A 21,335-nucleotide genomic window follows, 5' to 3' on the forward strand; every position below is an offset into this window, starting at 1 on the left:
CTTGCAGTGAACTGAGATTGCGCCACTGCACTCCAGCCTGGGAGACAGAGCGAGACTCCAACTCAAAAAAAAAAAAAAAAAAATCTTTAAGAATGTGAGGACTTATGCCTTCTGGCTCCTCCCCACATGCCTGGGAAGGCATGGTCACCCTAACTTGGGGTGGGGAAACTGAAGCTCAGAGTGGGGGAAGCAGCTGACTCAGGCTGTGCTAGGCCAGGTGCCAGGACTCTGGCTCCCCATGCCCTCTCTGGAGGCTGCCACTGCCTCAGCTCTTGGAGCTTGCTCAAGTGCAGGGAAACCAAACTGGGCTTTGAGAGCTAGGAGAGCTGGGCTCCAGGCTGTGTAGGGGAGCTCCTATGGCTTCTGTGGCTTCTTTCATGGCTCCTGGGCTGGTGGCTGTGACCCTTAGAGGACCCCAGGCACCACGTTCTTGTACCCCCTGCATGGAGCTTTTCTGTGTGCCCCATTGGGAAGTGAAGCTATCAGAGCCCTCCTCCAAACATGCTTTCTGTGGTTTTCTTCAAGAACACAGCCAGACTCCTGGGACCCGGCTTTTGTCTCTCTCTGACTTTCTCCCCTCCTTCCTCTCCCCCAGTGCCTGCCACGAAAGAGCACCCGGAAGTGCAGGTGGAAGATACGGATGCTGATAGCTGCCCCCTCTTGGCAGAAAAGAATCCACCCTCACCCGTGTTGCCGCCACCGTCTCCTGCCAAATCCGACACCCTCGCAGTCCCAAGCTCAGCCTTGGGGACACACAGGTTACCTTTTATGCTTCTCTTGGGCTTTTCTCAGCACTATGCCACCTGTTTATCTGGCAGATGAAGAGACTGAGGCCAGAGGGAGAAGCAGCTGGACTAAAATCACACACAGCGAGTTGGTGTCAGAAGTGGGACTATGATGCCCCTTCCTGGTTTTCCTTACTCCTGGCTTAGGGCTCTTATAAAAGTTCTCATGGGAGGCCCTGTCCCAAATGCCCTCAGCTATAAGTTAGAAGGAATAATATAATAAATAATATAGTAATAGTGGGACATGGTGGTTCCTGCCTGTAGTGCCAGCACTTTGCGAGACTGAGGTAGGATTGTTTGAGGCCAGGAGTTTAAGACCAGCCTGGCCAACATAGCGAAACCCTGTCTTTCCTAAAAATGCAAAAAAAGCAGCTAGGCATAGTGGCACACTCTTGTAATCCCAGCTACTCGGGAGGCTGAGACATGAGAATTGCTTGAGCCTGGGATGCAGAGGTTGCAGTGAACTGGGATGGTGCCATTGTACTGCAGCCTGGGCAACACAGCAAGAATCTGTCTCAAAAAATAATTTAAAAATTTTTTTTAAATAAATAAATAACATAGTAATATATAATAAATGTTACAGAATTGATTTCTACCTCCTCATTTTATTTTATTTCATCTTCGACAGGATGCTATTAAAACTTGCATATGATTATAACTCACCAAGTCTTTTTTTTAAAAAAAACTCTTAAATTTTAAGTGTACAGTACAGTATTGTTACCTATATGCACATTATTTTACAGCAGATCTCTAGAATTTTTCATCTTGCATGACTGAAACTCTATACCCATTGAACAGCAACTCCCCATTCTTCCCTGCACCCCTGCCCCAGCCCCTGGCAGCCACCATTCTACTTTTTCATTTTACTTTCTGTTTCTATGAGCTTGACTACTTTAGATATCTCATATATGTGGAATCATGCAGTATTTATCTTTTTGGGACTAGCTTATTTCTCTTGGCACAATGTCCTTAAGATTCATCCACATTGTAGCATGTGACAGGATTTTCTTCCTTTTTAAGGCTGAGTAATATCCCGTTGTATGGATATACCACATTTTCTTTTCTTTCTTCTTTTCTTTTCTCCTTCCTTCCCCCTCCCCCTCCTCCTCCCCATCTCTCTCCCCTCCCCTCCCTTCCTCTCCCTTCCCTCCCGTCCCCTGCTTTCTTCCTTTCAGACAAGATCTCCCTCTGTCACCCAGGTTGGAGTGCAGTGGTATGATATTGGCCCACTGCAGCCTCAACCTCCTAGGCTCAAGCATTTCCCCCTTCTCAGCCTCTCAAGTAGCTGGGACTACAGGCACGTGCCACCACCCAACTAATTTTTTATTTTTTGTAGAGATGGGGTCCTAGTATGTTGACAAAGGCTGGTCTCAAACTCCTGAGCTCAAGCAATCCACCTGCCTTAGCCTCCCAAAGTGCTGGAATTACAACCCAGCCCACATTTTCTTTCTTTATCTGTTGATGGATATTTATATTGTTTCCATCTCTTGGCCATTGTGAATAGTGTTACAATGAACATGGGAGTGCAAATATCTCTTTGAGATCCTGATTTTGATTATTTTGGATAAACACCCAGAAGAGGGATTGCTGGATCATATGGCAGTCCTATTTATGATATTTTGAGGAACCACCATGCTGTTTTCCACAGTGACTATACTATTTTTCCTATTTCTCTACATACTCGTCAATGCTTGTTATTTTCTGGTTTCTTTTTTTTTTTTTTTGGATCACGGATATCTTAACAGATGTGAGATGGTATCTCATTATGGTTTTAATTTGTATTTCCCTGATTATATGCTTTGGCTCTGTGTCCCCACCCAAATCTCCTCTCGAAATGTAATCCCCATGTGTCGAGGGAGGGACCTGGTGGGAGGTGAATGGATCGTGAACAGCATGGTTTTCCCCATGCTGTTCTCATGACAGTGAGTTCTCACAAGATCCAATGGTTTAAAACTGTGGCACTTCTGGCATTTAAAAATGTGTGGCTCCTCCCCATTTGCTCTCTGTCTCCTGCTCTGTCATGGGAAGATGTACCTGTTTCCTCTCTGCCTTCTGCCATGATTGTTTGTTTCCTAAGTCCTCCCAGTTATATTTCCTGTTAAGCCTACAGTACTGTGAGTCAATTAAACCTCTTTTCTTTATAAATTTAAAAGAAAAAGTCTCTCTCTCTCTCTCCCTCTCTCTCTCTCTCTCTCTCTCTCTCACTGACGTGTAAGATATGCCTTGCTTCCCCTTTGCCTTCCTCCATGATTGTAAGTTTCCTGAGGCCTCCCCAGCCACGTGGAACTACAGTCACTTAAACTTCTTTTCTTTGTAAATTATCCAGGCTCAGGTAGTCCTTTGTAGCAGTGTAAAAATGGACTAATACACCCAACGATTAGTGATGTTGAGTAGCTTTTCATATTCCTGCTGGCCATTTGTATGTCTTCTTTGGAGAAATGTCTATTGGAGTTCTTTGCCTATTTTTTAGTTAGGTAATGTGTGTGTTTGTTTTCATATTAAGGTGTAGGAGTTTCTTTTATTTATCAAATATATAATTTTCAAAGATTTTCTCCCATTCTGCAGGCTTTCTTTTCACTCTGTTGTTTCCTTCTATGCAGAAGCTTTTTAGATGGAGATAATCCTACTTGTCTATGTTTTGCTTTTGTTACCTGTGCTTTCAGTGTCATCCACCCATTGTATTATTAGATAATATAATGTGGGCTGGGCACAGTGGCTCATGCCTATAATCCCAGCACTTTGGGAGGTGGAGGCAGATGGATCACCTGAGGTCAGGAGTTTGAGACCAGCCTGGTCAACATGGCAAAACCCCATCTCTACTAAAAAATACAAAAATTAACTGGGCATGGTGGCTTATGCCTGTAGTCCCAGCTACTAAGGAGGCTGAGGTAGGATAACTGCTTGAACCTGGGAGGCGGCAGTTGCAGTGAGCCAAGATCATGCCATTGAGACTCTGTCTCAAGAAAAAAAAAAAAAAGATAATAGATGATATAATGAAAACACCACAGAACACTAGAAAAATAATCATCTAAATCCCACCACCCAAGATGGTGTTTTTACTGCTCTGCATTCTCCTCTATGCCTTGGTTAGGCTCATGGTCTTGAATGGTTTTAATTGGAGGAGGGATCCAGTTTACAGTGCTGTCTCATTCCACGAACCCTTTTCCATATTGCTGGGCTGTCTCCTTAATGCTCACTTATGATGGCTGCTGGGTATTCCTCCAGCTCCATGGGCTGGAATGAACTTAACAAATCCGCTCTTGTTGGGCCCTATCCATAATGGTACCATGATCACGTGTTTGGTCTTCTGCTCTCTACCCTTGGGTTCCTTTCTCAAGAGTGACACTCCTAGTCAAGGTGGTGCACATTTTGACACCTCTTCAGATAAATTTGTTGCTGAATGGTTAGAGCTGCTTTCGAACAACTGAAGCCAGGTGCCTGGGAGAAGGCTCTGTGTGCAGCTGGAGGCAAACTGCCAAGGCAGGACAGTGATTTTTAAGCTAAGGGGGGCTGTCTGTGCCTCTTCTGCACTGGCTGGATGGAGCAATGGTTCTTTCTTCTTAGCTAACTTTTGCTCTCATCCATGAGCTCCTGAGTAATTGCTCAGCTGAGGTCAGAAGCCTGTCAGAATGGAGATGGCTAGGTGTAGCAAACTGAGGGCTGTGAGGTCTTAACGTAGAGAAAAGAGACACAGTTTCACTGGGCCTGGGGGTACAGCTCACAACTTCATCAGTTCTTATGTTTAGTTCACTGAATTATGTACAAAGCCCATTAAGGAATCCAGAAATGGCTCCACTTGTAGACGTCTGCTCTATTTACCCCTGTTCCCTTTATATGGGCAGGGAAACGACGCAGGCTGGGTTGGGTAGGGGGTGGCATATTTAGGGGAGAGAAGGGACCAAGATCATGTGGGGCTGAAATCCAAGCCTCTGTACTTCTGCTTGTGAGCTGAGTCTGTGAGGCTCCTCTTGTCCCTGTCATTCGTGCATTCACAAGCACGTACTGAACATCTGGATGTGCTGAACTCTGCCCTGGATGCTGGGGATACATGAGGGAGAAGCCTGGCAGGGGCCTGCCCTCATGGGGCTGACATTCTAGAGGGGCCAAGATAGACAATGAACAAGTAACCAAATAAACAAGCAAGTGCCAGGTTGAATGTGACTATGAGAAACGGGGCGGGAAACCTCTGCCTGAGCCCAACCCTGAGAGGTGAGAGTTCTGAGGCCTGCCTCTGTGGAGGCCGAGGCCAGTGGGGCTGACTCTGAGCGGGGACAGAATGAACATTGGGAGCAACTGACGTGGGCCAAAAAGCCACAGAGGAGCTTGGGCAAGGCCCTCCTTCCAGCTTCAGGCCATCGCTTGGGATGAATCCCAGAGCACCACTTGTAAGATGTGGGTCTTAAGGCGGGTCATTTAACCTCCCTAGGCCTCCATTTTCCTCATGTAAGACGAGGAAAGAAACACCACCTGGTTACTAGAATTGTGAGAATTTAACAAGCTACTGCACCCTAAGGTACTGAGCACAGGGCCAGACACAGGCAGTGCTGGGGGGCCAGGAGCTGCCAGCTTAGGCCCTCATTCTGGCTTCTCTGGGGCAGCTTGCACTTTCGTGTTTTTTTTTTTTGGTGGAGTTTCGCTCTTGTTGCCTGTTGCCCAGGCGGGAATGCAGTGGCGTGTTCTCAGCTCACTACAATCTCTGACTCCCGGATTTAAGAGATTCTCCTACCTCAGCCTCCCAAGTAGCTGGGGTTATAGGTGCCTGCCACCATGCCTGGCTAATTTTTGTATTTTTAGTAGAGACGGGGTTTCACCATGTTGGGCAGGCTGGTGTTGAACTCCTGACCTCAAGTGATCAGCCCGCCTTGGCCTCCCAAAGTTGGGATTACGGGCATAAGCCGCAGTGTCCGGTGGCAGTGTGCACTTTCTAGGCTCAGGAGAGTGCCCTGTGCTGGGCACAGGAGGACTGACGTTGGGTCCCGGCAATGGGATTTTTGGCCCCAGTCTTCTTGTGTGAGGCTGTTCTTGTTAATTACAGTGTGAAAAAAGTGAATCCATGAGTTTTGCCATCCTAGGTGGGTTGGCAGAAAGTAACAGGATCATTTCAGAGCCTTCTGGAATCAAGGTGGATGCCACACATCCCTCCCTCTGTATCCCCCTAGAAACCCTAGTGGTGGAATCCGGAGTCAAGGTGGTGAGGCTGGGGAAGAGCGCTGGCCTGGAACCCTGGCAGACTCAGCTTTGGGTCCCAGTGGAGTGTTGCATCTGCACGGTGATGGCTTCAGTGACCCCTGTCCCCAGTGTCCTCCTGCCCAGCTCTGTGATTGGCTCTCAGGGGCTGGAGTAGGAACCTCTGCTGACGTGAGCTTCTTGGGAAGATGTGCAGATGTCAGCAGGTTTGGGCAGCTCAGGGCTTGGCCCCAGGCTGTGTTCCCAGAGAAGGAACCCGAGGGAGGCTCCTCCTCTGACTCCAGCTGGGGAAAGGGTGGAATTTGGGGACTGGCTGGAGTTTTCAGCTTCTGCTGGGAGTTGCAGATTAATCACTTAAGATCCTTGTCAGGCAGGCTTGGTCCCAAGGTGAAGCTCCTTGCCTGTGGATTCCATTTCTGATCAAACCTTACGGAAGTGAAGGCCCTGGTAAAGTAATCATGGCCGGGCGCAGTAGCTCATGCCTCTAATCCCAGCAGTTTGGGAGGCCAAGGCAGGTGGATCACCTGAGGTCAGGAGTTTGAGACCAGTCTGGCCAACATGGTGAAACCCTGTCTCTACTAAAAATACAAAAGTAGCTGGGCATAGTGGTACGTGCCTGTAATCTCAGCTACTCAAGAGGCTGAGGCAGGAGAATTGCTTGAACCCGGGAGGCAGAGGCAGAGGTTGCAGTGAGCCGAGATCGCACTACTGCACTCCAGCGTGGTTGACAGAGCGAGACTCTGTCTCAAATAAATAAGTAAGTAAGTAAGTAAGTAAGTAAATAAATAAATAAAAGAGGTTTAATTGGCTCATTGTTCCGCAGAGCGTACAGGCAGCATGGCAGTATCTACTTCTGGGGAGGCCTCAGGGAGCTTGCACTCGTGGTGGAAGGCAAAAGGAACAGTCTCTCACATGGCAGGAGCAGGACTGAGAGAGTGGAGAGGTGCCACACACTTTTTAACAATCAGATCTCGTGAGAATTCACTCCCTATACAGTACCAAGGGGGGATGGTGCTAAACCATTCACGAGAACTCCACCCCTATGATCTAATCACCTCCGCCAAGCCCCACCTCCAACACTGGGGGTTACAATTCAACATGAGATTTGGTGGGGTCACAAAGCCAGACCATATCAAGTCCTGAACTCTCATCTTCATGCTACTGACTGACTGATGCTCATCCTGATGAGTCAACAACACGTATGCTTTCATGTGTGACATGCATACCCAGGTCCCCAGACTCTTGGTTTTGTGTGCTGACACTCAGCCTTCTGTGTTTTAAATGCTAATGGAAGTCATTAAGAATGACCATTCTTCTCCACCAGGACTTCATTCATGGACGTATGAAATGCTCTTCCTATTGGTAGATATTGGCCTGGGCAGCGTCCTCCAGACGCAATCTTTGTGTTTCTACATCAGCTAGTTCTACTCTATCTTAAACAGGATTCTTTCTCTAACAGTGGAGCTTGCTTTCTTGGTGGTATTAAGGAATTTGTCTCTCTTGATCTTTTTTCCTCTTTCCCAGGCTTTTGCGTTCCTCAGGAAACCAATTCATTCTCACTGCTGGGGTAGAGGGTGGGAAAATCCAGAGACTTAGCCCCTAAGATGCCAATGTAAAATAGTATCAGAGGCACCTCTTCCACCTAGTCAGACGCCCAGGCTCAAACCTGCTGATGTCAGGCCAGAGGCAGGTTGTGTGAGAACCTTCTTGTCTCTGAAATTCAGGACAGATCTAGACACCATTAACCAAGACACTAATGGCTCCAGAATGCAGCACTCCATGGCAGACTTGGACTTCCTGACTGATGGAGGACCCTGGGATCATTTAGTCCTCATTCTTCAGATAGGGAGCCTGGGGCTCAGGAGGGGATGGGACTTACCCAAGGTCACACCGTAAGCTGGAGACTGGATTCCACGGCTTCTCTGATAGCTGAAAAGGTGGTGTGATAGAGAGTAGACGGGAATGACGTGGGTGACTTTAGACTGGGAGCAGGATGGGGGAAGGAAGTTTAAGCTGAGAACTAAGTGGTAAGAATCTCATTTACTTGGGTAGATTTAATCCCATTTTACAGAGGGGGAAACTGAGATAACTCAGAGTATTTTAGTAATTTGCTGAGGCCACACACTGGTAAGAGGCAGGACTGGGTTGCAATACGAAGTCAATGCTGTTACCTTTAGGCCAAGCCATTTAACAGATGGGAAGACTGAGGTCTAGAGAGTGGCTATGCCCCTCTCTTCTGCCTTTTTCCCTCCCTCCAGGGAAATGAGGACTCAGAAGTTCATGCTCCACCCCCATCCTCTATCTGGGAATTGGCTCTAGGTGATCTTTAGGGATCAAAGTCATGACACTTCTCCCTGGGGCCTCTGCCCTTGCTGAAGGCCCCTTCCATATCTGTGTCTTTGCAGGAAGAAGCTGCCCTCTGAGGATGATGAGGCTGAAGAGCTTAAGGCGTTGTCACCAGCCGAGTCCCCAGTGGTTGCCTGGTCGGACCCCACCACCCCAAAGGACACTGAGTGAGACCCCTCTGGGGTCTCAGAAAGTTGAAAGACTTGGGGGAGGGTGGGGGATGTGGGGGGGCTAGTGTGGATGCTTTTAGAACCTTCCACTATAAGGCAGACTTTGCCAGTGGCTTCCCAGCAGTAAGTCAGGATCGATCTCCTGCCCAGGCTGCTTCTGGCTGGCCCAGGAGTCCTGTAAAATCCAGTGGGCTCAACCTCTGGGCCCAGCTGTGTCCACGGCCAGCAGCGCTCAGAGAGGGAGGGATCTCTAGGCAGAGGTCCCCTTGTGAAGGAGAGGCTGAGGGGAGCTGCCAGCAGGGCTCCTGCTGCTGAATTGTGAAAGGTCAGTGGGGACAGGGAGGACCACCAGGATCTCCAGTGGGTTCTGCCCTGGGGAGTTTGTGAAAAAACAAACAAACAAAAAGATTCCCTGGCCCTATCTGGCTGCACTGGATCAGTCCACATTTTCCGAACTCCCCAGGGGATGTGGTGCGGCTGGCCTGCAGAACAATGTTTAGAAACCACTGTGATGACAGCCGGGCGCAGTAGCTCACGCCTATAATCTCAGCACTTTGGGAGGCTGAGGTGGGCAGATCACCTGATGTCAGGAGTTCGAGACTAGCCTGACCAATATGGTGAAACCCTGTCTCTACTAAAAATACAAAAATTAGCCAAGCGTGGTGGCACGTTCCTGTAGTCCCAGCTACTTGGGAGGCTAAGACAGGAGAATTGCTTGAACCCAGGAGGTAGAGGTTGCAGTGAGTTGAGATCTCACTTCTGCACTCCAGCCTGGGTGACAAGAGCGAGACTCCATAAAAAAAAAAGAAAAATAAAGAAAGACAGAAAGCACTGCGATGGCACTGGGACCTGGGTCTCAGAGATCGAACTGTCCCCAGGGCTGGGCCAGTGGGAGGTATCTTCCTGAAGGATCTGAGAAGCTCTGATGGATGGCAAATGCCCCAGCCCTGGGCTCTGCCTGGAATCCCCATCACAGTCCTTGGCCATGACTCCTGGATGAGCCACAGGAGACAGCAGGCATTCCTTCCTCCTTCCAGTCTTTTTTTCTATCCACAATTTTATGCAGTTTGTGCTTAACAGAGCTGTGGAAAGTTAGAAAAGATAAGCAAGAAGTCTCAACCCCAACCTCAGTCCAGTTGCCCACTGTAGCATGCAGTGGACTCACATTTTATGAGGTAGGGTAGGGGTAGAGGTAGGGTTTAATATCAGAAACGAAGGCAGAAATGAGGTATAATGAGAAAACCTATTCTTGAAAAGTCTTAAGGAGGTCAACTTGGAGACCCATGTATTAGCTAGGCAGGCTAGGCTGCTGTAACAAATGGACCTCAAAGGCTCAGTGGCTTAAGGAACACGATGTATCATATATGCCATCGTCATCTCACTAGTTGCATGCATCAGGTCTGCAGAAGGTTCTGCTCCGTGCAATCATTTAGGGACCCAGATGACAGTGCTCTGCCACTTTCTCCACGTACCTTCCCATATCCCACTGGTCACCACTAGAAAGGGAGAACTCCAGGCCTGTCTTCAGCAAGGAGGCCCCTAGTTGCATGTATTGTGCCTCAGAGCTGACATTCCAATAGCGAGAGCCTGGCACGTGGTCCCTGGCTGGGTGGCTGTATCCCAGTGAGTGTGCACCACAGGAGAGAATGAGTGTAGGGGAGCAGCTCATGTCCCCACCACACCTGTATGCCAGCTCTCATTAGAAGCCCCACACTTGGCCGGGCACAGTAGCTCATGCCTATAATCCCAGCACTTTGGGAGGCCAAGGCAGGTGGATCACCTGAGGTCAGGAGTTCGAGACCAGCCTGGCCAACATGGTGAAACCCCGTCTCCACTAAAACTACAAAAATTAGCCAGGGGTGGTGCCTTGTGCCTGTAATCCCAGCTACTCAGGAGGTTGAGGCAAGAGAATTGCTTGAACCCAGGAGGTGAATGTTGAATAAGCCGAGATCGTACCATTGCACGCCAGCTGGGCGACAAGAGTGAAACTTCATCTCAAAAAAAAAAAAAAAAAAAAGAGCCACACACTTGTTTTCTCCAGCCCTGCTTCCTCAGTTGAGCTCAAAAAGAGTAGTCGACTGCAGTTTCTGTGTCTTAATGTATGAAAAAAAAAAGATAAAACAGATATTCAGCTCAGCAAGATGATCTCAGTGAGGCCACTCAGAGGAAAGAAAGCACATTCACAGGCCTGCTTCAATGCACCCAGGGCACACACCCCACACTGAGTTGAACGCTAGGCAGACTCATTCATTCTCTGTCTCTCTCTGTTTCTCACTCTCTCTCTTGCTGACAGTGCAGAAACTTTAATTCCTGTAAGTTAAAGGGATATAGAATGTATCTGCACTGCTTTTTCCAGCAGTTATATCCTAAGCCTAAAAAAGTAGGCCTGCTCCCTCTCTGTTCTGCCCCTGGACACGTATCTCATGTGAACCCTGCACTGGGATGAACAGCCCAATTTTGCTGAACTCTAAACTGAGTTCCAAGAGTCTCCTCCTAAATTACAAGTGGAGTCATGCGTTTTCCAGAACTGCCCATCTGAATCAGAGCCTACGTGGTACATTTTCCAAAAGCTGGGCCAGAACACCTGGGCATTGTTCCCGGACTGAATTTCCTCCTAGGAGATTACAGTGGGTCTGTGGTTTCTGATGTCAGAAGGAGACGGGGGCAGGACTTACCTCCTTCAGGCTCTGCCAGAAGGTGGGACACAGACGCTGCACAGCTCTGGCCTGGGGGCACAGGGGTCCCTCCCGGCTCAGCCTGCTCAGCTTTGGGTGATGTTCCCACAGCGGCCAGGACCGTGCGGCCTCCGCGGCCAGCACAAATAGTGCCATCATCAACGACCGGCTCCAGGAGCTGGTGAAGCTCTTCAAGGAGCGGACAGAGAAAGTGAAGGAGAAACTCATCGACCCTGACGTCACCTCTGATGAGGAGAGCCCCAAGCCCTGTGAGTCTGGAGCTGGAGGGGGCCTACTTGGCCGGGGATGGGGTGGGGCTTCCAAAATCCCCTGTCAACTCATGGCGAGGGTGGCCCCAAGAAAATGGTTGAGGTCCATGAGAGAAGCCCAGATCCCCACTCTCTGGATTTGGGGTCCATAGGTTGAGATAGGTACCCAAGAGTGGGAAGATCAAAGTTCTGGCCAACAATCCACTTGCACTCGGTCCTCTCTCCCACGGGGAAGTGCCTTCCTTGACCCTTCCATCCCTTTCCTACTGGTAGGTGCGTGGTGCCACCCAAAATGTATCTTATGGTCTTACACTCAGATTGTGTGCACAGCCTGCTCTGGAACTAGGCAGTCTTATTTTTCAGAGATGTCAGTGCCTTGAAAGTTCTTATTGACGCTATCCGAATGTTTCTTTTCTTTCAAGGTATTGGGAGGAAGTAAGACACATGATCTCTTGTCAGGGAGATTTTTTAGATCTTTCCAGAGGAAGGCTGTATCTTGGAAATCATGGTGCCCACAACAGGCCATGCAGAGACTGATGTCACAGTCTTGAAGCTAGAAAACATAGCCATATTGAACCTATAAGAGCCAATCCCTGGGTCACCAAAAGTATCATCATAGATACACAGGGAGGCTGTGATCCCATCTGGTCTCTGTTTTTAGAGATGAAGGAGCTGAGATTCTATCTCAGAAACCTGGAGCAACACTTCCCTGATTTTGTTAGGCCCTTCAGCATTCCAACCACGGGTACTGGAAACACTGGGTACAGAATGCCTCCATCTCATCAGAGGGAACTGAGGGGATCTATGCATAGACACACAAGCAGACACTGAAACATCCAACTGGCCCAGAAACAACTCGTTTGGGTCAGCTTCTGAGAAGCAGTTCCAGCTTGGTAGTTGGTAAGAGTTTCTGGGTGGGCACCCGGGTTGCTGTTACTGTTGAGGAGGGAGTTGTGGAGTTCACTCCAGGAGAGCGACTTGGATTCTGCACACAGAGCTTGCAGCAGCTTGCATAATGGTGCCAGGGTCCTCTCAGCTCTGGATCCAGGGTCTGCAGTTGGGACCCTTCTCTCTGTATCCTCTATGTGGGCCTCAGGGTTGGTTCAGATAGTCACCAATGTCATCCCACAGCCCCAGCCAAGAAAGCCCCAGAGCCAGCTCCAGCCACGAAGCCCGCAGAAGCCGAGCCAGTGGAAGAGGAGCACTATTGCGACATGCTCTGCTGCAAGTTCAAACGCCGCCCCTGGAAGAAGTACCAGTTTCCCCAGAGCATTGACCCACTGACCAGTGAGTCCTGGGGAATGGGTGTTCCCACTGTGTAACATGAGAGGGCAGGAGAGTGGGAGCGGGATGGGAAGAGGGTCAGGGGATTCAAGAGGTGGGATGGGAAGTCACAAACGACCTGGGTTCATGACCTTTCATACTTTTCAAAACCATTCCACAGTTTCTTGCCTGATTCTCAAAATAAACCCAGCCTGGCCAACATGATGAAACCCTGCCTCTATTAAAGACACAAAAATTAGCTGGGTGTGGTGGTGCACACCTGTAATCCCAGCTACTCAGGAGGCTGAAACAGGAGAATCATTTGAACCGAGGAAGTGGAGATTGCACTGAGCCAAGATCACACCATTGCACTCCAACCTAGGTGAAAGAGTGAGACTCTGTCTTAAAAACAACAACAACAAAAGTCCCTGGAATAGGAACATAAGATCACACCCATCTTACAGATGAGGAAACTAAGGCACAGAGAAGTCAGCAAGGGTAAAGATGCAACTACTTAGTGCAGACCCAGGACTCCTGACTCTTGGCCAAGTCCTTTTTTCACTCTGGTCGTGCTGGCCTTTTCCTGCTCTGAACAGAAAAAGGGCAGGAGTGTGAATTCCTATTGCTTCCCTTTAAGCCCACTTCATATTCCTCAGAAATAACACCACTTCATACGTGCGTAGCACTTTAGAGTTCACAGAGGACTCCCTGCCTTTCTTATCTGACCTTTTCCTGTGATTTCTCAGAAGAGGGCAGATGCCAGAGAGGGACTTTCTCAAGGTCACACATTTGAGGGACAGGACTTCAACCCTGGTGTCCACTGGATTTCTCAAACGACCTGATGGGCTGCGTACAGTGGCTCAAACCTGTAATCCCGGCACTGTGAGAGGCTGTAGTGAAAGAATTGCTTGAGCCCAGGAGTTCAAGATCAGCCTGGGCAACATAGTGAGACCTCATCTCTACAAAAATAATAAACAAATAAACAAATAACCAATCAGATGATCTGGAATACCCATCCATCCATGCATGCATTCACCTGTCTGTCCATCTATCTGTCCATCCTTCACGCATTATTTACTATTCTGTATTTACTAAGGCAGAAAATACATTTTGGGAAAAAATTAAAGGAGAATGAAAACAATTAAAGAAGAATGAAAGTTTTCTAGTTGGCTGCCTATTATCTTATAATACCAGCATATTCCCTCCTGAGAGTACTTGATTTATTAGGGCTTAGCAGTGATTACTTTTTAAAGCAGATAGTTTTTTTTTTTTTTTAAGTAGAGATAGGGTCTTGCTATGTTGTCCAGTTTGGTCTTAAACTCCTGGGCTCAAGCAATCCTCCCACCTGGGCCTCCCAAAGTGCTGGGATTACAGGCATGAGCCACTGTGCCTGGCTCCTAAAGCAGAGAGTTATATATACATATATATACGCACATATCTATATACACACATATATATATACACACATATATATACACACATATATATACACACATATATATACCCACATATATACATATATTCATACACACATATATACATGTATATATATACACACATATATACACACACACTCTTACAAAAGTGCCACATGTAGTAGTTGACGGAAAGTGTGGAAATGTAGAAAGAACAAAGCCCCACCTGATTCAACTGGTGAAGAGCCTTGCCTGGCTGATCCTCCAGCGGCCCTGTCCATCTTCCCCACAGACCTGATGTATATCCTGTGGCTGTTCTTCGTGGTGATGGCCTGGAATTGGAACTGTTGGCTGATTCCCGTGCGCTGGGCCTTCCCCTACCAGACCCCGGACAACATCCACCTCTGGCTGCTGATGGATTACCTGTGTGACCTCATCTACTTCCTGGACATCACCGTGTTCCAGATACGCCTGCAGTTTGTCAGAGGCGGGGACATCATTGTGAGTCACAGGCAGGTGGTGTTGGGGTGACCGGGGGCAGACCACTCAGCCAGAGCCTTCAGGGCACTGACCCCTGATGCTGTCGTAGATGACAAAATAAGTGAGTAAGGAAATCTCAAGAATGGCTGCAGTGCTTGTTCAACAGCATGGTTGTTTATTTTGCACGCCTTTGATATGTTCAAATTACACACATCACATATTGCTCATAGGTGAAATAGTTCCTGGACCACTTGACGGAATCAAAGATAGAGAAGTGGTCCAGAGAATGGTCTTTAGTGACGATGTACCTGGTTTGAATTCCACCTCCACCACAGCTAGCTGAATCGCCTCTGTTTCCTCATCTGTAGAATGGGGATAGTAATAGCTTCCACCTCCCAGTGTTGCCATGAGGATTGGTTGAAACGATGCATGCAGGGCGCTCAGCACAGGTAACCGCTGGCAATTGACTTCTCCCAAGGGTCCTGCAAAGAACACACTGATGCTCTCCTACTTGGGCCAGTTTGAGACCCTGGCCTCTGGTCCAGCCCCGCGCACCACCCCCGCCTTACTAGGGAGGAAACTGAGGCCCTGACTGTGACTTCTCAGGAACAGGAGACACAGTCCCTGTCTCCCAGTGTGGGTCACTTTCCAAAATTCCACCCCGGCAATGCCTGTTTTGCTGTGTGCAGACGAGCTGAGGTTTTGCCTCTCAAGAATTTTCCTTGGAGAGATTTAAAGGGAGTAAAGTAAAAAGTAAAGAGATTTCCTTGGAGAACCTCTTTTCTGGCCTGATCAGAGTGGTTACCAATTCCTCAGAAAACAGATGTGCAAATGGCCCAGGTAAGACCAGTAGGCAGAGAGAATAAGCTTAATGTCCTCGATTTCCACCCAAGAAATCAGGATCTAGCTCGGTGACCAGAACAAATCTCTCCTCCTGGCGGGCCGGGCCTCTCCACCTATAAAACTCAAGGCTTTCACCAAGGCTCAGAGGGTCCTCGAGCTGTTATGCTCATTTGAGGGTGGGGTTCTTCGGGAAATTTCACAATTGCTCCCCACAGGGTGAGGGATTAAGCTCTAAGGCCATTTCACCATCATTATTCCCTTTCTTTCAGACGGACAAAAAGGACATGCGAAATAACTACCTGAAGTCTCGCCGCTTCAAGGTGAGTGCCGGGAATGCAAGTTTCAGAAGGGGGAGCCTCAGAGGGCCCTGGGGGGCTCATGAGATGTGGTTTCTGCCACACGGAGGGATGCTGGTCCCTGTGGGAGTGTCCTCCAAGCCACAAGCCCCAGAAGACCAGCACGGGCTGGGTGGCCCCCAGAAGCTACCTTTCTTTTTTCTTTTTCTTTTTTTTTTTTTGAGACAGAGTCTCACTCTGTCTCCCAGGCTGGAGTTCAGTGGTGTGATCTCAGCTCACTGCAACCTCTGCCTCCTGGTTCAAGCGCTCCTCCTGCCTCAGCCTCCCTAGTTTCTGGGATTACAGGTGTGCACCACCACACCCAGCTAATTTTTGTATTTTTAGAAGAGACAGAGTTTCACTGTGTTGGGCAGTTTGGTCTCAAACTCCTGATGTCAAGTGATCTGCCCGCCTTGGCCTCCCAAAGTGCTGGGATTACAGGCATAAGCCACCGCGCCTGGCCAGAAGCCACCTTTCATTGTGTCTGTACCACTCCCGCTCCTACTGTATGGCACAGCAGCCACTATCGGGGATAATGATACTGCCCTTGGGGCTGGCAACATGGGCTTTGAAGCAAACAAAGGCTTGTTGGTGGGACACCTTCTGCCCTCTAGTTTGAAGCTCTCCTGGGGCATTCTAACCTCACCTTTCCACGGAAGGGAAAGACTCCGCCTCTCCCCTCACCCTCAACCCTGGGGTCACCCGTTTTTACCCCCGTGGTGTCCCATGGGGATTTCAGATGGACCTTCTCAGCCTCCTGCCCTTGGATTTTCTCTATTTGAAAGTCGGCGTGAACCCCCTCCTCCGCCTGCCCCGCTGTTTAAAGGTAGGACTGCTGGGCCCCCCACCCCAGGCCTTCAGCTCATCCCTGCTCTGCACCGGCACTGGCATCTTCCTGTCTGCCCCCAGCAGCACTGGGGAGGGAGCATCCTTGAGGGATGGCCCGAGGGGAGATGCGTTTATTCCATGTGTGTCTCAGTGGAAAGTTCATTACAATTGCTAGTGCTTGGTGGTGCTGCATGTTAGGTAGTGTTATTGCCAGCGTTTTGCAAATGAAGGGACTGGGGCACAGAGAGATTAAGTAATTGGCCCAAAGTCACAGAGCCAGGAGGGAGTGGAGCCCGAATTCGAATGCAGGTCATCCAACTCCACTGTTGATGCTCTCAGTGATTACAGATACTCTCAAGAGGGGGTTTCTGCTTTATGATGGTCTCTGTCTAAAAAATGGGGGCATTGGTGCTTGGAGAGGCGGGGGCACTTGCCCTAGGTTGCAGGAGCAAGGAAGTGCCAGGGATGGATTTGAATGCACAGCCAGACACCCGTTTCATCATTGGCCAGGCCTCAGTGTCATTCCAGCCATTCCTTCTGCCACTCACTGAACAGAGCCAAAGTCTCCAGGATGGTCTGGCTGCCACAGCTGGCCATGGTCCTGTCATGTGACCAGGGAGGATAGCCACTCAGAACATTCAGGATCCCCCAAATGGATTTTGCTAGCCAACCAATCACATTCATCTCTCTCCTGAAATGATGCTTGGTGCCTTTTTCTGAAAACAGTACTGAGGGAATTTACCTAAAAAAGGCAAATGCAATACCATGAACAACTCAGAGAAACAGGGCAGAGAAAACTAGGGGGCATGCAAGTGCCCTGATGAAAAGAAAGCACACCTATGTGGAATCGAGCATGGAAACTGCCTCTGAGCTTCCTGGCTGCCAAGAGGAAGGGGGAAAGTGGAATTGGCACCATTCTTATTTGACACATACCAGCCTTCCAGGGACTGCAGAGGTTGCTTTAGAGCCAAACATCAGAGTGAGGAAGGTTGGGTCCACAGGCCAAGTTTCACCCCAGATGTAGAGGTGAGATCCATATCTTGGTTCACATGGTGGCCCCAGTGAGGGGGCATAACTCACAGGCCTAACATTGAACACCCCTCAGTGGACAAAACTCTTTGAGTGAGCCATCCAAGCCCCTGTTCTTTCTGCCTCCAGCTTAAACTGTGGCTGGAATTAGAATGAACACATGGATGATAATTGGAATATCCCTTAGGGAATCTTCATAAATACTGTTTTCAAATATCAAAAAATAAATGCAAAGATCTAGAGGTGGTATAACACAAGGAGAGAGCTTGCAGCTTTGAGTCTGGCCTGGGTTTGAATGCTGACTCTCTCACATACCAGCTGTGTGCTTTGGACAAGTTATTGGACTTCCCTGAGCACCAACTTCTGTCAAAGGAGAATGATAATACATCCTTCATATGTAAATAAGGAATAAGGTAATGTATATAATTGTATATGCTGGCTGGGTGCGGTGGCTCATGCTCGTAATATCAGCACTTTAGGAGGCTGAGGCAGGAGGATCACTTGAGCCTAGAAATTTGAGACCAACCTGGGTAACACAGTGAGACCCTGTCTCTACAAAAAATTTAAAAATTACCCAAGAGTGGTGATGTGTGCCCTGTAGTCCCAGCTACTTAGGAGGCTGAGGCTGAAAAATCGCTTGAGCCCAGAAGTTCGAGGCTGCAGTTATCTATGATCGCACCACTGCACTCCAGCCTGAATGACAGAGTGAGACTCTGTCTCTAAAAGTAAAAAAATAAAAAAGGCATATGCCAGTCATATAGTAGGTGCTCAATAAAGAAAAGTAGTTATTAATATACTTCTATTATTATAAATAAACCTTTGAAGGATATAAGAGTGGGGTGTTAGGGATGCTGTCTCTTTATTAAATTGTTTTCTTTATAAGAAACATTAAAAACAGCATCTTTAACCTGGATGCATATACCCCTAAAAGTCTCATGATAGGGCTCAGAGCATCCGGGAGTCCCCTGAAATTATATGCAAATTGTGAGAACAAGATTGCATGTCATTTCCAAGGGAAGACGGGCTATGACTTTCTTCAGATTCCTAAATGGAGTTTCTGGCCCCTACCTGTCAAGCGGTGGAGGATTTCTGATTTTGAATGCTCACCGTCCTGTTCCCTCCTCCCGTGGGCTGCAGGAAGAGCCCTGGGTCCTGGCGCCCATGGGCGTGGGAGCAGCATGTTACCCACAGGCGGTGGGCTGCTCTCATGCCCTGCTCTCCCTCCAGTACATGGCCTTCTTCGAGTTTAACAACCGCCTGGAATCCATCCTCAGCAAAGCCTACGTGTACAGGTGAGACTCCCCCTGCGTGTGTGTGCATGCACACACACACAACACTCACAAACACACACAACCACACGACAGCACACACGACAGCACACACGACACACGCACAACACACACAACACAACACACATGACACACATAAACACACACACAACACACACAGGCACACAACACACACAACACAACACACAACGCACACACACAATACACATAACACACAACACATACATACACGCACAACACACACACAACAGATATATGACACACACAACACAACACAAACAACATACATGACACAACACATACAGTGCACATACACACAACACACACAATGCACACACACAACACAAATGACACACACAATGCACACACACACACAAAACAGAGGAAGTTTGTACCTCGAGAACAGACAGCAAGGCATTATCTACCCCCACTGACCTCCAGGCCCCATCTCCACTGGAAGCCAGGCGTCTTTCTGGTCCCGCCTCCTCTTTCCCAGAGAAATGTTTGTTATTTAGAGAACCAGGCATATCCCATACCCCTCATTGTGATGAGGGCACGCATCGGCTGGCACGAGGGGCTTACCAGCGTTGCAGTGAGCTGGGCCTTATTTTGGCCTCAGTTCAGGGAACTGGAGCCCCCAGTCAGCTCTAACAGAACGGGAACAGCTGTAAGGCGGCGGTGGCTGTTTTACAGATGTCTGAGGATGAGGCGCAAGACCAGCCAGGTTGTGCTAGGGAGCAAGGCTCCTGTCCACATCTCTCCTGGCGCGACATGGCCCCATCTTCAACTCAACTTCTCTGCACACATCAGTCCCTCCCTGCTCTTCCCCCAACACACATTTCCCCCCTGGCCCCTCCACTCCCCCAGTGCACAGTCAGCTCTGCTACCTCTGTGCCAATTCTAGCCCCAGGTCGTTACAACGCCCCATTCAAGCACCACCCTTCCTAACTGGCACAATCTCAACAAAGCATCCAGTCGGGCCAGCCCACCCATGGGTTGGCTTCCGTTGGCCAGGTGTCTATCCCTCACCGTCCCCTTCCACCACTGTGTTAATGTGCTACGTTCCTTCTGCAGGGTCATCAGGACCACAGCCTACCTTCTCTACAGCCTGCACTTGAATTCCTGTCTTTATTACTGGGCATCGGCCTATGAGGGCCTCGGTTCCACTCACTGGGTTTACGATGGCGTGGGAAACAGGTGAGCCACAGTCATCCCCCAAGGGCCATGCCTGGGGGACCTTCCTGTTCTTTATAATTCACAGCACAGAGACTCCGGGAAGGAGTCTTATTGCTGCTGTATTGCCAAGGCCACTTTGCTCCTAACCAATCACTGACATGACAAGGCTCAAGAGCCACGTCTTGGGCCGGTTGCGGTGGCTCACAAAACTTTGGGAGGCTGAGGCAGGTGGATCACCTGATACCAGGAGTTAGAGACCAGCCTGGCCAACATGGTAAAACCCCATCTCTACTAAAAATACAAAACTTAGCTGGGCGTGGTGATGCATGCCTGTAATCCCAGCTACTGGGAAGGCTGAGGCAGGATAATCTCTTGAACCCAGGAGGCGGAGGTTGCAATGAGCCGAGATCATGCCATTGCATTCCAGCCTGAGCGACAAAAGCAAAACTCTGTCTCAAAAAAAAAAAAAAAAAAACCACAAACAAACAAACAAACAAACAAATGGAAAAAGAGCCAGGTCACCACGTCTTCCCTAAGCTAAGGTTTCCTGAGCAACTACATGTGTCAGACCGGAGGTACTGGTGTGAACAAGACTTGCTAGACAGAACGTTTCCGCATCCAAATTCTAGTAGGGTGTGCAAATACATTGTATGTGTGCGTCTACTCCTGCTTCCCTGGGCACGGCCAAGAGGGAACGAGGCCAGAGAATACTCCCCAGCACAGCTCCCCAGGCACTGCTACCATGGAGGCACTGGCAGACAAGGTGAGACCCACTTGCCAATCAGAGAGCCGCCATTCATTATGAGACTTGCCAAAGGGATGATGATGACGTGTGAACCAAAAAGTATCTGGCACAAGTTTCAATCAATTTAGAAAGTGTATTTTACCAAAGTTAAGGACACACCCATGGTACAGCCTCAGCGGTTCCTGATGACATGTGTCCAAGGTGTCCAAGGTGGTCGGGGTGCAGCTTGCTTTTATACATTTTAGGGGGACAGAATACATCAATCAATACATGTAAAGTTTATATTGGTTAGATCTGGAAGGGCGGGACAACTCAAAGGGAGGAGTGGCTTCCAGGGCATACGTAGATTTTAAAAGTCTCTGCTTGGAAAAAACAAAACAAAACAAAACAAACAAACAAAAAAGGCCGGGCTTGGTGGCTCACACCTGTAATCCCAACACTTTGGGAGGCCAAGGCAGGCAGATCACCTGAGATCAGGAGTTCGAGACCAGCCTGACCCA

The 21,335-nt window shown here is 48.8% G+C and overlaps 1 protein-coding gene across 2 annotated transcripts in view; it reads left to right on the forward strand.

Moving 5' to 3' along the window:
- Window positions 1–21,335, forward strand: part of CNGB1 (cyclic nucleotide gated channel beta 1) — a 97,863-nt gene that overhangs the window by 47,878 nt on the left and 28,650 nt on the right. For both annotated transcript variants that reach the window (XM_011971810.1, XM_011971812.1), the window contains exons 17-25: window positions 596–758; window positions 8,378–8,485; window positions 11,275–11,432; window positions 12,564–12,719; window positions 14,403–14,611; window positions 15,703–15,753; window positions 16,508–16,594; window positions 18,853–18,917; window positions 19,989–20,111. In XM_011971810.1, coding sequence (XP_011827200.1) covers window positions 596–758; window positions 8,378–8,485; window positions 11,275–11,432; window positions 12,564–12,719; window positions 14,403–14,611; window positions 15,703–15,753; window positions 16,508–16,594; window positions 18,853–18,917; window positions 19,989–20,111 — 1,120 coding nt within the window. The remainder of the gene's footprint in view (window positions 1–595; window positions 759–8,377; window positions 8,486–11,274; window positions 11,433–12,563; window positions 12,720–14,402; window positions 14,612–15,702; window positions 15,754–16,507; window positions 16,595–18,852; window positions 18,918–19,988; window positions 20,112–21,335) is intronic.

Source organism: Mandrillus leucophaeus, unplaced genomic scaffold (assembly GCF_000951045.1).
Source record: "Mandrillus leucophaeus isolate KB7577 unplaced genomic scaffold, Mleu.le_1.0 Scaffold125, whole genome shotgun sequence".
NCBI classification, from domain to species: domain Eukaryota; kingdom Metazoa; phylum Chordata; class Mammalia; order Primates; family Cercopithecidae; genus Mandrillus; species Mandrillus leucophaeus.